This window comes from Cetorhinus maximus, chromosome 6 (assembly GCF_964194155.1).
Source record: "Cetorhinus maximus chromosome 6, sCetMax3.hap1.1, whole genome shotgun sequence".
Taxonomy (NCBI): Eukaryota; Metazoa; Chordata; class Chondrichthyes; order Lamniformes; family Cetorhinidae; genus Cetorhinus; species Cetorhinus maximus.
Window position 1 is genome coordinate 47,670,082 of NC_135884.1, and position 17,159 is coordinate 47,687,240.

The 17,159-nt window shown below is 37.8% G+C and overlaps 1 protein-coding gene across 10 annotated transcripts in view; it reads left to right on the forward strand.

The window, feature by feature from the left end:
- The window catches only part of mitfa (melanocyte inducing transcription factor a), a 315,941-nt gene that overhangs the window by 264,551 nt on the left and 34,231 nt on the right, over positions 1–17,159 (forward strand). For 8 of the 10 annotated variants that reach the window (XM_078543693.1, XM_078543694.1, XM_078543695.1 and 5 more), the window contains 2 exons: positions 13,819–14,046; positions 16,856–16,879. In XM_078543693.1, coding sequence (XP_078399819.1) covers positions 13,819–14,046; positions 16,856–16,879 — 252 coding nt within the window. Of the gene's footprint in view, positions 1–12,932; positions 13,062–13,818; positions 14,047–16,855; positions 16,880–17,159 lie in introns of those variants that run through there. The other 2 variants (XM_078543699.1, XM_078543702.1) reach the window with 1 other exon arrangement.

Here is a 17,159-nt window from a genome sequence, read left to right on the forward strand (position 1 = left end):
CTCCACCTATGTTCTTGCCCACTCACTTAGTCTGTCTATATCACTGTGCAACCTCTCTGCGTCCTCCTCACTGCTTACTTTCCCACCTAGCTTTGTGGCAAACTTGGATACGTTACACTTGGTCCCGTCACCTAAGTCATTGACATAGATTATGAGTAGCCAAGGTCCAAGCACTGATGCTTGCATTACCTTGCAGCCTGCCAACTGGGGTTCATGACCTAGTTATTCTTACTCTGTTTTCTATTCGGTAACCGTTCTTCAATCTATGACAATATTTTATTCCCAATCTCGTGAGCTCTATTTTTGTGTAATATGTGAACAGCTGCAACATGAAATAATACAAAGGGCACATACTTAAAGAGTCAGTACATGAAAAAAACAAAATTAAATCATAGCCTTTTGATCCTATGTTTTTCTCGCAACAACTTTAATTTTTCTGTTTGCTGCAGACTTTTAATTTCTTTCTCTTTCTATATCTTTTCTTACTCTTCGTTAATCTAACAAAGGAATTTTTATATAACTGTTTCCAGCCTTTGTGTGTTTTGAAAAGATATAATACAAACCTCTGGGCCTCCTGCAGAATTTCTTGTCATCGTCTTTGTTGGACAAAGGAAAAGTGTATCAGTGTAGTGAGGAAGATGGTACTGATGATACTGGGGAATTAATCGAAAGTCTCAGTGAATTTCTCAGTTGCTAAATCAATTACAATTGCTGGGGTCTAGATCGTGCAACTTCAAAACCTGTTTTACATCTTGCACATTTGCCCCTTTCTCAGTTTTGAGACAGACCCCTTCTACCGAAACTCAGTGCTTCTGAACAAGCTACTAATTAGTCAAAAATCTTATCCTTAAATTGCTGGATTTCATTCTCTTAAGCTTCCATTTCTTCTTCTTTTATATCTTCTTTCTCCTTTACCTCTTGTTAAACATTTCATCCTGCCAGAGAGGACTTTGGCCCCAGCAAACACTCCATGTTCAGAGCAGTCTTAGTTTTGTCATTTTTATGGAGCTTCATTATCTCACCCAGAGAATCAATTTAACCCATAAGGTCTCCAATCTTAAAAGGTCCATCATCGTGCAAGGCAGAATATTGGCTGCCATATTTTCCTAATTGTTCCATCATTCAAATATGAGAATTGAAAAGATTTATTTCTTTTACTACCACAGGTTGTACAAATTTGGAGCTGGCTATTCCCAGATTTGACCTTCAAACAATCACTAATCTTGGCGATCACTAGCAGTTGCCAAAATGTTAGGATTTTGTTTTCTTTATCCTTTTAACAGATTTGTCAAGCTAGAGACAGTGATATATCTGAGAATGAACTTCATTTATTACTACTTCAAAATATTCATCATAAAAATCACATGGAGCAGTACAGTACACATTAGACTTACACCTAAAGATTACATGCAGAGTAGTTAGTGGGAGTCGTGAATGTGGCTTCTAAGCAAGTTCATGCTACTGCATCTTGAAGGCAATCAAAATTCCTACTGTGTGAAACTTTGTATTTTTCTTTAAACTATTTTCTTTCATGGTTTAGATCTTGCTGGGTCCAACTTTACTGGGTATTTTATGACCATTAAATCTTTAAACAGATTAATGAATAATAATGGGGATTTTATGCCTTTTTACATTGTACCTTAGTTTCCTATCATGGTTCTTCCTAAATAATAGGCTTTGTTGCACACGCCTTTGACGTCTTATCCATTGCAATTTTGCTAGTATTCCCTTATTTAGACTGCAGTAATTTCCTACTTTTAGATTTGCCCTGCTATGATAAGGTGATTGTTTTAAAAGCCTCCATTCTAACCTAAGAATCCCTTTAGCCCCATATTATATAATAAAATATGCACTGGTTTATTTAATAATCTATATATCGTCATTCATGAAACTCTATTAATTCTATTAGAAATTCTGTTTCCTATTATTGTCAGCACCATTGTGATCAAAAGATTAGGGCATGCGAGCGCACAGTTTAAGCCAATTCTGTCTACATTATATATATATATATATAATAAAACATGTATGTATATACATATATATTTATTTTATATATAAATAAACAAACTTATATACTTATATTTGTGTGTTTGGATGACATCACTGGGGACAGCATGTAGATGAGAAATAAAAGGAGTCCAAGTGTAGATTTATCAATTGTTCAAGATATGCCACAAACTAGTTTGATCAATCACATTCTTTTCTTTCTCCTGACTGTCTTCCAGTCGGTAGCTCCTGGCTTTACTTATGGAAACTGCTGGAATGACACCAGTGAGGTGATTTGAGCTGTTTATGGCCTGAATTTTTCGCTCATCGGGTGCATGCGATCAACGAGCCTGGGAGCGGACAGGAAACGGGACAACCATAAAACTGGACAGGCCACACAAAATCGCTTTCAAGTGCCTCCTTAATGGGCTTAATTGTCGGTGGGTTCTCTTCTGACTGCTGTGCATGCCTGCTGAGCAAGATATTGCGCGAGTGCGTGATGACGTTGGGAAGCTCACCCGACGGTCATCTTGCACTATTTCACGTCCATTCGAGTCATGCGCGCGCCCGCCCGCGAGGTGTAAAATTCTGCTCTGTATTTTGATTACTATGATGGGTAGGCTTTACATTCTGAGCTAGATCATATGTGCTTCTTGAGCTCTATGCCATGATTCCACTGATTATTTTTATTCAATTTAAAATTAAGAAACTGAGGAGAAAGATTATATAAAAATGATTCAATAAAAAGATCTTTTATTTTAATTTTAATGGAATTTTTTGATTAACATGGCATCCACTTCTCTCCCATGATCCTCTAGTTTTATCACCAAATTTGTCTCCAAGCAGGCAATACAGAATGATTCCTAGCCTCTCAAAGACAGCTATCTTGCAAGTGGGTTCTTTCGACATTATTAAATAAAGAACCCCTGCCACCCCCATCTCCTCACACAGGATAAATATGGGCGTTGACCTAGTAAAGCTTAAGTCATCTCCTCCCACTCAATTACCCCTCTCAGCAATAAAATAGGACCTTGGAGAATCTCCCCACCCTAAGTGAGTAATAAAGTAGCACCCGACATACTTCAACAACTCACATCCCCCTTTCCCACTCAGCAGCATAATGACATCTAGTGTGGAGTTCTTCTACACACAGCAGTACAGTTTGCCATTCCCTCCACTAAGCAACTAAATCGGACCTCTCGCTCTCCCCTTCCCTCCCCCCATCTCCCTTCACCTCCACCCCCTCTTCTTCCTCACTATTGCCTCCCATCTTCTTCCTGCTTCCTCTTCACACCTCTTTCATCAGGGTTAAATTGTCCTCCGACCTCAAACCACTCAGTACTTGAAGACTACATATTGCCATGACTCATTATGTGCGATGCTTTGGGAGATTGTTAGGAACTTTAAAAAATGCAAAGCACCAACACGAAGCTACATGTAAGCTTATGTGTTCATTATTCACAGTGATTGACAATACTAAAAGTCTCCTCTAATAGAAAGATGATAGTGAATTAAACATTTGTGACACAATTTCCTGTCCACCAAGAATAATTCTTTCAACAGAAACTTCCAGTCCTCCATATGATATAACAGCTTAAAATAACACAAGTGGCTTAACTATCAAATATCTGAAGAGCTTTGGTCATTTTAAGCAATATCATATTTTCCACTTAATGTTAACTTAAACTGAAAGCTTTCTCACCATTATATCTATAACTATACCTTCTACTTGAAAAATCAGTGCCTGCCATTCAGTATTTCTGAAGCATCCAGAAATGAAGATAATGACAAGTCATCATTTTGCCAATTCACCACCTGAATTGAATTTTTTGACGTAAATAAAACACTGTGAAGAGATAAATGCTTTTTAAAGTAAGTTAAAAGCAGATGATTCTATCCTAGTAAATTTTAGAATAGATTTGTTTCTGCTCATAGAATACCTGTTTCAAAGAGAAAAAAGTACATTGTTAAACTTTTATTTTGAGTAGTTTTAAAAATTTGTTTCTATCAAAGATTTATTGAGCAAAGTACTTTAGCAGCTGTGCCTAACTAAATAGGGTTGATATATAATTGGGTGTACTAAAACTCACAGTCCTTTAAACATGCATCCACCGTAGTATGGGAATTTCTGGAATTGCATGTTGGGATCGAGCCTCTGCCTGCTCTGAAGAAGGCCATAAAAGCAGGAGACAGTGGAGACTTCCAGTGTTGGGTGCTCCCATGTCTTCAACCCTCATTTGGCATTTAATCAATGAGCTAATGCACAGAACTAGGCCCTGCAAGGAGAGTCCAGGCCATTATTTTTGTGTAGACACTTGCAGAGAATAGGTTATTTAGTTCTTGCAAATAAGTTAAATGTGTCCCACGTGTAAAGTGGTTCATTATGGACAATCTGGGTTCCTTCCAGGAGCACCTGTGAACCATCACCTTCACAAGTTGCCCCTACAAGTTACTATTTGCTGACTGCTTAGCTGGTGGGTACCTTAATAACTTGGCAGCTGCCAGTGGGATGTCAGACATTACCATTGGAAGGGTTAGCGATAGAAGACCTGGCACTTACGCCAGGATATCCTCCCTTCACCCATGCAAATGTTTGGCCTACAGATTTGCTGGAACAGCAGCACTGATCAAACAATTGGGGATTACAGAGCTGGATGTGCATACCATCTGTCTGTTGTTCACCCAATTCACATTGAGTGTCATTCAGAAACGACCTCTTCATTGCAAAGGACTCATGGACTTTTGGTTTACTATCATCAGTAAAGCCTCAGAAAAAAAGCTGTATGATACTATTCTTTGCGTTTTTCATCAAGGATATACTGAAGTCATTGAATACTTGTTCAGTAAAAACATCTTCATACCTTAGATATTGCAATTTGAAATTGGAATTTATTATTAGCTAAGCAATTTCCTTTGCAACAGTACTTGTTCACTCAGTATGTATTTTGATTTGGCATTTGCTGTTGGTTTTGCTGTGGTATAATTTTTGAGTTTTTGGCATTAATCTCAGCTCCGTATTTTGTATCTGTAACTTGAAGCCAGCTGCAGATTCTTTTGCCACAGCTGCGTTTCTGAGGATGGGCATCCTTCTGGATATTTTACCTTTGTTGAAGGAGCAAGAGTATCTGAAGAATTATGGCAGAAAGGCGGGCTTAAACCTCAGATGGTCTTAATACACCTGGCTTTTGCAACCACTAATGTCATGTCTACAGCTTAATGAAATCCTGCATAGAAATATCTGAGAAGGGAAACAGTCTCAAGGGAGACATTCACAGGCTTCAGACTGTTTCCATGAGACAGATCTTCAAATACATTTCAGTACGAGGACATCTTTCTCATTAGTTGTCAAGATGACAAATGCCTTGGATTTCTATACAACTAACTTCTTTTAGAAATGCAGGAAATATGTGCAAAGCTTCACAAGCAGCATTGCGCCATTGCATAAAGTAGATGATGCATGCTTTTTTTCCCAGAGCTAACACCTTTATTCCACTCCCAGTCGAAAGGACCTAACAGCATTGGAGTGCAATGTACTTTTTCATCAAATTGGAGGGAAACATCTGTGTGTGGTTTCTATTTGTTAATATTGCCATTTCTTTTTTTCTATTCATTCATGGGATGTGGGCTTCACTGGCTTTTATTGCTCATTCCTAATTGCCCTTGAGAGGGTGGTGGTGACCTGCCACCTGACCTTTATGATGACATAGCCATCCTCCTGGAGTTTTTCATGTTCAGTGTTAAATGCCATGCTGCCTTAGCTCTGTTAATTGTTTCTGGTGATATGGATCATCAAACCTTGCAAATAATAAATGGCTAAAGTTTGAATTTGGATCCCTTTAAGACTGTGCTCCTGGAATGGAACCACAATAGACAGGAACACGAGTCATTGGATTATAACGCTGATTATTGGAGAGCACCACTGGGTGACTTTGAATTGCCTTGTACAGCATCCCTAGGCCAGGTAGTCACCTGTTTTCAGATCATATTGCAGATGGTACATTGGGCATTCTTGTACAAGGATAGAGTAGAGGATTGTTTGGTATACTAATTAAAGAATAAGTAGCCTTTCTTCATCTACTCAGTTCGTTAACGGCACTGTGAAGGGAGCATCAATGAACACACAAAGCCAGAGGAAGAATAGAATAAATAAGCTCTTTAAGAGTGGAGCTGAACTGCGAATGAACTGATATTATCAGCCTTTTCTTTATATGCCAGTAGTTAACCTTGTGTTCTTTTAGTACAGCTTGTGTTCTCTGTTCTTGATACTTCTGTAGTTTGGTTTCTACGTTAGAATGTTCTACTAAATACTGTCCATTAGTGGAGCTAGATGAGGGCATCAAGTACAGTGCAGAGTGGAGCTCTGAGGAATGGTCAACATCTGTAATGTCAACTTCTCTGTTCTCTCAACATATACTGCTGCCCTATTCTGTGTCCAGAATTTCCTGTTCAGTTTCAGATTTCCAAAATCTACAGTTTTTTTCCTTAGAGTGATTATTCACAGAAGCCAAGGTTTTCAACTTAAGATCCATAAACCCTTAAGGATCTGTATGGGGATCCTAGGAAGCCTAGTAAAGCATATTGTGCATATCAAGAACAGATTCTTGAGAATTTTGTTTTCTATTCCTTTTGACTTCCTAACATATAATTTCTGTTGTTATCTTTTAAAGAAGAAAACAAATGCTGCAACAACAGAGCTGGTTTTCCCCAGATTGCTGGCTCAGGGTCTCACACTCAGGGCAGGGAATCTCCCATGACAGAAAAATTAGAAAGTTTCTGAGAACAGACCAAACAGAAAGACATCTACATCAAGGACTGTTAACTTGACTTTAAGTAGGAATATCATTCTGTATATACTTTGATAATTAGCCTGTACAGTAGATGTAACTACATAAAAAATGTTCAGGATCCAAGATACAAAGGGCTGATAAGCATAGCATAAACAAAGTGATGTTTGTAGAGCTGCTGTTTGGTAACCCTGAAAGTCAGAAGCCACATTATTGACTCCAGCATATCTCATTCAACTAAAGTATCCCCTTATTAAGTCACTGATAATTTACAGTAACAAAGTCTGCAGACAAGGGTGACTCAGGAGGGTGAGAGACTTTGTGTTTAGAGAATTCTGTAGGCTACAAGCATATATTGTGTCAGTCTCGCCTTGGCAGATGCAATACTATGCTAATCAGTTAAATTCTGACCTGGAATTGATCTCTTTGATAATGAATTACCTGTAACTACCAAGGTCACCTCACTTTACAAGTCAATTTCTAACACATGGGCAGACTTTACTAGAGGCTTATAGTCCCTCATATTCAATTGGATTGAGACTGATTCAGATTGCACTGCTACCGAAAGCTTCCAGCTTCATCTATTAAATATGACAGGCAACAAATGGCCACAAAGCAAGTTACATGAGTTTCATACAGCTAATGAGAAGATATGCATATTACCACAGGAGCATTACATTTGCAAACTTGAATCTCTGTAAATTTACTGAATGAGGCAAATTTAGCCTGTTGTTTCCTCTCTTGCACCCTCTGTACGTAGTGTGTACTTTGATCAAAGTCTGATATTGACCCTTTACCTGATCAAACATCAGCTTTCAAGAGTGAGTTTATTGTTTCAAACACCTAATTTTAAAACGGAGTATCAAAAACAGTGCACCGAAATGTAGAGATCTTCAGATTCAAAAAAGACTTGCATTTATATAGCAACTTTTCATGACCTCAGGATGTCCCAGCATGCTTAACTAATGAAATACTTTTGAAGTGTACTCACTGTTGTAATGTGGGAGTTAATTTGTGTACAGGAAGTTCCTGCAAGCAGCAATGTGGTAATCTATTATAGTGGTGTTGATTAAGGGATAAAAATTGGGCAGGACACCAGGGATAACCACCCCCTGCTCTTTTTCAAAATGGTGCCATTGGATTTTATTTCTACCTCAGGCAGACGGAGCCTCGATATAACATCTCATCTGAAAGACTCAACAATACCTTGTAGAGTTAATAATAGAAAACAAATGCTACAAATATAATATTAGGAAGGTATGACCGTCTTGCTTGCCTTAATTAACCACCAAAATCTCCACAATTTAATAAAACAACTCTTTTCACTTCAAAGGGACAATAATGCTAATTAAATGAAGGGAATCAAATTGATCTCTTGATCAAAGACACAATTTGATCTTCATGTAAGTGAAACATTCAATTAAAATCTAATTTTAATGTAAACATCATGATATAAAAATCTCAACAGTTATTCATTCTTTATGCAGTTGAAGAGTTTTGATTACGGACCAAGCAGTTTCAGCAACCCTATCATGGAGATAACATTAGGGACATTGTTCAGAACTTAATTCAGGAATATATTTTACTTAAAAACTTGAGGACAGAAAATGTCCTGAACCACTGAGGAAGAACATAAACATAGATAAATACAAATATCAGGTGAAGAAAATGTAAATGAAAAGTTAAATGGATTATGTGCTCCAAGGAAACATATTGGAGGGATCAGACTAGGACAACGAGTGGAGGTAATTAGTACCATCAGCCCAGCCTTTCCAGGAATAAAGAAAGCAAATAAGACATTGGACTGCATAGCAAAGGATAAAAGTTACAAACTAAAAATGTAAGCTATTATGTTTAACATTGACTGTCATCGCTTTTGAAAGCCTAAAATGTGTGTTAGTATTTGTTGACCAAATGATGCCTAGACTGGGCCTTTCTGGGTTCTGAAGAAGAGTCATACAAACTCGAAATTCTGTTTCTCTTTCCACAGATGCTGCCAGACCTGCTGAGTTTTTCCAACATTTTCTGTTTTTATTTCAGATTTCCAGCATCCCAGCAGTATTTTGCCTTTATTATATAACGGGGAAGTTCTTCCTTCAGTACCAGTTTCGCCTGTAATGGAAGTGGTTCCAGCCTCTTCATAGTGCATTTAGGATTCCTTGAGGGTAGGAATTCCCAACATAAACATAGGGCAGCTGGAATCAGTTTGCAGCAGCGCTCTGGAGCAACATCAAGGAGAGAAGGAAATACAGAGGGAAGGAACAAAAATGGAGGAGAAAGGGAAGAAGTCAATAGCAGAGTTGGTATTAAAATGGAGGGCAGGGGGGGAGAATGCTAAGGAGAAGGTCCTGGCATTCCTGGCCCAGAATGAAAAAATAGTAAAAACTGGGAAATAAGAGTACTGGTTCCAAACTGTTTTATCTTCTGGGCTGCGTGGGGTGGGGTTGGGGGTGAGGATATTAACTAGGTGGGGAGGTGGAAGGGCAGCGAGAGAATGCAATATTAACTGAGGGTGGGGGGTGGGTGCAGGGGGGGAGTATCAGCATTAACTGAAGGTAAAACAGAGTAGCAGCACTAACGTGATGGGAGAAAGTGGGGGAAAGAACGACGGCATTAACTGGTAGTGTAATCCAAACTAATAAAGAAAGGGAAGGTGTTGTCAACTTAACCTGGGTGAGGAGAAGTGGTTTATGAGCTTGGATTGTGATACAGGTGATAAGATGTCAGGTTGAATTGAGGACAGGGTGGGAGAAGAGTGTCAGAATGAACTGGATGGAGTTTGGAAGAGTAGAGAATGTTTGAAAGGGTCATTTATTGGCAGGGGCTCAGTGCCTCTGGAGATGGGGTTGAACATGAGGGATTAACTGACTAGTTGGACCTCACATCCCAATTCCCTCAGCCTGAATCCCTTTTCATTGCCAAGTTCAGATGGGCATGCTTGAGTAAACCAAAAGCTTTCAAACCCTGCATGGAAGTAAGTTAGCTATTAATACCGCAGACCAGAGCACATTTTGATTTGTGATGTAACAACTGTTAGGGGTGAATTATTTTGTTTAAATGCAGAAAATACCATTTTCACGATTTAGCAGTTATTGTTGATGGAGCCATTACACCACCTACAATATCACTCAACCGTAAATTTAGGAAAAATTATGGATCTTTTTTAATTAGAATCTCATTATAGTTTATTTCTAAGAATTGTGACTGCAACAAAAGTAGAATCTTTTAAATAGATGATCATTTGAGACGGTTTTCAGTTGTTCTTTCTTTGTCTTTGTTATTAGAACAGTGCCATCTTACAGATTGCATTCTAGCTTCTTAAAATGGACATTGATAAATATGTGGCGTCTTTATCCTGCAGAGGGTGTTGGTCTAGCTCCAAGGGCACAATTTCTAAATTAGTCGTAGAATGCAATTTCCTGTAAAACTGATTTAGTGATTCTCTCTCCCCCGCCCCCCACTGCCACCCCTCATCTATGTGGAGCTCTTGGGCTGCAGCATAGTTAATGAAGTTCTAACAGATTGGAGTGAAGGCAAATGCTTTCAATCCTCAGACTTTGAAAGCATTCTTCATGGCAATTTCTTGTCATATAAACGTTCTTGAATGAGGTTAAATAGAATTTGGTATATCGTTCAATAGAAACATTACTTCAAGTATTCCCTTCTCATTGTTAAATAATACTTCTACAATATCAGAGATTACCAGGTCGGAAAGCTGTAATGCTCATTATAATGCAGAAGGTGAAAAATCTGTTTGCAACAATCTGTTGTCCTACGTATAGACAGGAAAATGATGCCCCCTTGTGTTTTCAGAAGCTATGTTCCAACAACAACATATATTTATATAGCACCTGTAATGTAATAAAAAAGTGATTACAGTTGTGGATGCTCAAGAGGCCAGAATTAGATTAGAGCAGCACAGATACCTTAGCGGGTTATAGGTCAAGACAAAATTACAGAGATGGGAGAGGCCAGGCCACAAAGATTTAAAAGCAAGGCTGAGAATTTTAAAATCGACACGTTGCTTAACTGGGAGCAGTTGTAGGTAGGGAGCACAGCAGCAAGGGGTGAATGGGATTTGGTACGTATTAGGACATGGGCAGCAGAGTTTTGGCTCAAATTTATGAAGGGTCGAATGTGGGAAACCAGCCAGGAATGCATGAGAATAATAATTTCTGGCGGTAACAAAGACATAGAATGAGGGTTTCAGTGGCAGAAGATTTGAAGCAGTTGGGTAATATTAAGGAAACGGAAATAGGCAATCTTAGCGATGGTGCAGTTGAAAGCTCATTCCAGGGTCAGATATGTCGCTGAGCTTGCAAACAATCTGGTTCAATCTCAGACAGTTGCCAGGGAGGGGAATGGGGTTGGTAGCGAGGGAGCAGAGTTTGTTGCGGATATTGAAATCAACAGCTTCGGTCTTCGCAGTATTTAATTAGAGGACATTTCTGCTCATTCATTACTGGATGTCAGAAAAGCAGCCTGATAATTTAGCAACAGTGGAGGAGTCTAAAGAAGTGGTGGTGAGGTAAAGCTGGGTGTGGTCAGTGTAAATGTGAGAACTGATTTTGCATGATGTTACCAAGGGGAAGCATGCAGATGAGAAATAGGAGAGGACCAAGGATAAATCCTTGGGGGGCACCAGAGGTAACTGCAGGAAAAGGAAGAGAAGTCATTGATGTGATTCTCTGGCTATGGTTAGGAGTGGAACCAGGAGAGTGCATTCCCACTCAGCTGAACGATAGTGGAGAGGCGTTGGAGGAGGGTGGTGTGATCAGCTGTGTCAAAGGATGCAGAAAGGTCAAGGAGGGATTATTTGCCTTTGTCACAGTCACATCAGATGTTATTTGTGATGTTGATAAGAGCTGTTTTGCTACTGTGGCAGGGGCGTAAACCTGATTGGAGGGAATCAAACATGGAGTTCTGGGAAAGATGGGAGCGAATTTGGGAAGTGACAACATGTTCAAGGATATTGGAGAGGAAAGGGAGGTTGGAGACAAAAAGTAAGTTGTGTGCCAGATTAATAGCTTACTACTGAGGTTGGGACTGATGGATGAGATTGTCCAATGTCATACAATAGTTTATTTTTCAACTTTACTGCTATTTACCCTGCATTGAATTTTCAAGTGCAATTTCTTGCTGTAAAAATCAGTTATTTTTCTCATCGGAGATATGTTAAGAGCTGTCTGCATGTCTGTTGAGAGTGAACAAAAGACTTGTATCGGTAAAGTAGCACTTGTTCTCAACCATTCATTTGCCAAACCACAGTATTGGTCTTGCTTATGGTTACTGTTACTTATTATTTTTCCAAACAGCTATGGAACAGATTTTTCACAGTATATTGTGAAGGCAAAGAGGAATAACTTTTACTGCAAAGTCTTTTAATGAAAATAATGAAGCATGTTGCTTCCTATTCAGATGGTCGTTGCTTCAGCTACACAAGTGCCTGTTACTTATTTTATTGTTGCTCGTCTATCTCAGCTGGTTAATTCTCTTTTGCCAGTTCAGGACGGAGATTTAAGGTGGATTGATAGGGAGAAGCAAGGCATTTTTAAAACAGAAAGAAAAACTGATGTTGTCTAGCTCAGCACTCAAGCTCGTTCTGAGCTCTCGGACTATACTATAATCCACATCTCAGACTATACTGTCTACCCACCAACAGTGAGCTTGTAATGGGAGGAAAAACTTGGGAAAATGGGCTGAACAAAGTGAAAAGAGAAATAAAAGACTTAACAGAGATATTTGCATATCTATTTGTACATTTCTCATAACATTTAGATCTTTCCACAACTTACTCCATTACAGCACTTTCTCTCTGTAAAAGGCTTCTTTGTGAGCTTTGTTCACTTTTCTACTTATAATGTTGGGACTGGAACGAAAAAATGAATTTGCCTTGGAGCAATTATCAGTCAAAAAATCATGGTCTCCCCATGAAAGAACCCGTTTTATGCATAAAAAACAGTGACGTCAAAGCTGTGTAAAAACAGCTAATGGCAAATAATTTTTAATTTACATGGCTAACTACCATAACATCTTGAAAGCTTCTTCTGTATGCTGTTGATATCTTTATATGCATAACTAATTAAGGGAGCTTTTTTTTATAAGACCAACGGTTTTGATGCCACTTTATCTAGGCCACTGGTAAACCATATTTGAATCAAAGTTGACAGCAACCAATTTCCTGGAGCGGAGTAATCGTGGTTGCACTTCCAACACTTATTGGTTAATTTACTTTAAAACATTAGTAAATGTTTCATCACATTTGAGATGTTGGAGCTTAATCATTATAAGGTAAGTTTTAATGTAATGTACTGTGATTGGTCAGAATTTAGTTCTTTTTTCAGTTGGTTGTTAAAGCAACACTTCATTTTTTAATTACTAAAAGAAATGAGATATTTTTGCTGTGATTATCTTCTGAATATACCCATTGGGTAGCATCTGTTGCAGACTTCACCATTTCTGAAATAACCAGTAAGACTTCCAAAGTTATAAATAGCCTGCAGGAATCTCCTGAAAGAGCTGCTTATCGATGCTAAACAGCTGCTTGCAAGTAAATTGTCAGCAAATATGCATTTGATTGAATTATAGTGTAAATTAATCTTATAATTTAATATGTGTAAATTCGCTTCACGATTGTGAAAATTGTATGGCTTTGTAGTTTAAAGGCTCTTCGTTATCCCATTGAGAGAACAGCTTAGGAAATCAGTAAAATCATAGTCTAGTACACGGATTTGCAGCTTCACTTGTAGCTTAACTACAGTAAACTCATAAAGTGTGATGCTCTCCTAAAATATTGCATAAAAGGGAACACTTTGAAGCTTCTTCCGACACTGTTTTTGTAAGGGAAGTGATCTTGCATTTTTGTTGCCATTTTGGTTGCTTTCTATTATTTCAATTGTTCATAAGAGAGTCTCGCTTCATTGCCAGGAAGAACTTCACAATGATACTCAGGCTCTCATTACACTGTGCATTATGTTACGTTTTAATTATAGCAACAAATAAAAACATAAGATTGATACATTCTTTTTAAATTCTGTTCCACATATAGGTGCAAACCCACCTTGAAAATCCAACCAAATACCACATTCAGCAAGCCCAAAGGCAGCAGGTAAAGCAGTATCTGTCAACCACCTTGGGCAACAAGCTGACAAACCAAGCCTTAAGCATGCCCTGTTCTAACCAACCAAGTGATCATGCCATGCCTCCAGGAACTGGAAGCAGTGCACCTAACAGCCCAATGGCCATGCTAAACATCAACTCAAACTGTGAAAAAGAGGTAATCCTAAAATTCTTTTGTATGGATAATATTGGGTTAGAAGTTTAAAAAGTAAATAATTACACCAAGTATGATCAACTTAAACATGAATCTCAGTGTTTTTTCTTCAATTCAGGTTTTAAAATCTTCTGCATAGTTCAGATAAAATTACTTTGAGCATTTTGTACTTTTTTTTGCAGTTTGATAAAATGGTTGTGACTTTTATGTTAATTAATAGTATTTTGTCTCTTTGAACTACAAGGATCAGCAAGCTGGGAAAGGTTAAAATCAAATTTGTGCCCTTGCGGAGGCACAAAGGTGAAAATGCCTCTTATGGCGCAGCAGATCTCAATATATTTCAGAGATAATAGCAAACTAAATGTAATGATTCTACTGCTAACAAATAGATTAGTCAGCATACAGTATAAAAACAAAATTTCTTATGTTAAATGTCAGAAAGCAAATATTGAAGCTGCCTCAGGATTTTAGTCATCTAGAAACATTGTGTTCCTAACCTATCTATGCTTATGACTCTGCTACGTGCACGGCAAATCTCACAGGGTTACACTTAAGTTTGCTATTACTATTATGTCTGTTAATGTACCAGAACTAGCACGATTGGCTGTAGCATTTCAGTAATTTGCACTGTTTAAGAATCTACCCTCAATGTGTAAGAGTATAGAATGATTACTCTTTGCATCCTCCCCCATGTTTTATGATTACCTGACCAACCCATTCCAAATACTTAATAATTGCTGAGGCGTGTGGGTAGCCCAAGCTGACTTGTGTGAATCAGTATATATATTTTTCAAATCATAGGTGCAAACCCATTATAATCACTTTGCAGAACATTTTCCAGTGGAGTTTACTTATCCTCGGACGAAAGTGGTATTTTTGGAGGCCTAACTTTTTACATAACCTAAATCTAAATATGAAATGTATTAATGTGCTGTCTATTTCCATCAGGAAATGATGCAACCTTTCTAACAACAGCCTGTTGTTATGTCAAGCAGTACTGTTAGTGAGAAATGAGTGAAAAATGATGGTGGAAAGTGACAGATTATTAAAAATACAATATCCATTCTGTTAACCTAAATGTACAGAATGTTCAAAATCTTCGAAAAGGAGAACATTGGTGCATGATCTCACCTCTGGCTGGCATGAAAATTGCTGAAATACTTTGGGCGCTTTTGTATCTTAACTTTAATAATCAATTATGAAATGCTTAGCAGCAGAGGCATCATTTGGTGCTGTTATCTATGAAATATTTTGTTCTTAGACAAGGACTTACAACTTGTGTAGCAGTTCGTTTGAAGTGGGGAAGTGACACAAAAACACTAATATAGGGATTTACTTACTATATAATTAAAGCCACTGCTAACTTTGCTAAAACTCAATGGCCTCAATGGACCACAGTATTAAAACAAATAAGCAAAATGGACTCTTTTGTGAAACAGGTGCAAGCCAAGAAAGATCAAAACCAGAATAAATAAATAAAAAATGATGGTGAGGATTTTTTTTTAATGTATCACCACTCTACATTTTTCTGCACAAAGATAGTTTAATGTCTGAAGACTTTCTACCACACTAATTTGCTGTAGCTGAGTGGACGGTTTATTTTAAACTTGTTATTGCTGTACAGTACAGCAATATTAGCAGGTATTAATACAGCTTATTCAGATGCACTTATAGGCATGGGTGCAATCGGTGACCCATATGCAAACTGCACCTAAAATTGTGTTGGTTTTGTGAAGTATTTATTTCCCTCAAATTTCCCATCAAGCCATTTACCTGATGCCGGACATAAAAATTGCCATAAATCAGCAGGATCAGGCCAAGTGTTGGAACAAATACACATTTTTGGTTTAAAAATGTATTCCTTGATATATTACATATATACATATAATATAAATCTTTAAATGGTAACTTGGTGCATTTTGATTACTGCAGCTGAAAATGGGTTTAATCACAAAAATATCACTTTCAATCTGTGTCTATTCCTCCAGCTGTAAGTATCTAGATTGAAAATAGCTGAAAATAATTTCAAAAGCTGGGCAGAACTTGCTAGTTACAATGGTGTACATTAGTCAGTTTCTTACTAAATTTTTAACAATCTTAAGTTTTTAAAATGTGCCGATTGATGTCCTTGCACCTAAAAATAAGCTTAATTTTAAGAACCTCTTTGAAGGCCTGCAAAGAGGGGCAGTTAGCGGAAACTCACAATGGTGATTCGTCTAATTTGGGAGTGTGACCAGTTTTCTGAGAGGGACCAACTTCCAGCACAAAAGCTGACAGAAACTCGATTGGTGCTGGATATGAATTGCACTTGAAATCTCTTGATCTTTTCTGCTGGTTTGGCCAATTTCATGTGAATTGCATTGAAGAAAACAGTGCAACCTAGTGGAAACTCCAGACCATAGCTCTCTCTGCTCAGCACCATAATTTTGCAACAGACAAATTTTGCCACTCAACCCTTGGTCTTTTTCCCTCTGTGTATCAAATGTCACATTCTTATAATTAATCATGACAGCGCCTCATGAAGTGACACAATAGTAAGTAGGGTATGGTATTCAGTGTCCTCAACTGGTCATCTAATTTTTAATAAGTAACTTAATGCACTTATTTAATTCCTCTGTCCAAGGTTTTTAAAGGTTGCCTGTACTTTAACTGTACCAAGCTTTATTTCTTGGGAGGCCTGCTATGAACTGTTGAACATCAATTATCCGGGTTTCTGTTAGAATCTAAGTATACATCATTTATGTACAAGGCACACACAGTTTAGGGAGTTTTTGTGGAATACTTAATATTTTTCTGTTTTTTTCTTTTGCAGGTCTGGTTGCCAGAAATGAAAATGGTAATAAAAAGAAACCTATAAATACTAATGTTTCACTGAAATCTGCTGAATGTATTGCATTGTATTAATTGTTAAAATCAGTAATTATTTCATGTTTGCCACTTTATATCATAAGTTAAAATAAATAATTCCACATGAGATAAAAACAGAAACTGCTAGAAATATTCAGCAGCTCAGGCAGTATCTGCGGGGAAAGAAACAGAGTTGACATTTCAGGTCAATGATTTTTCACAAGAATTGGTGATTATTTCAATTAGGACTGATTTTGGTTTGGCAACAT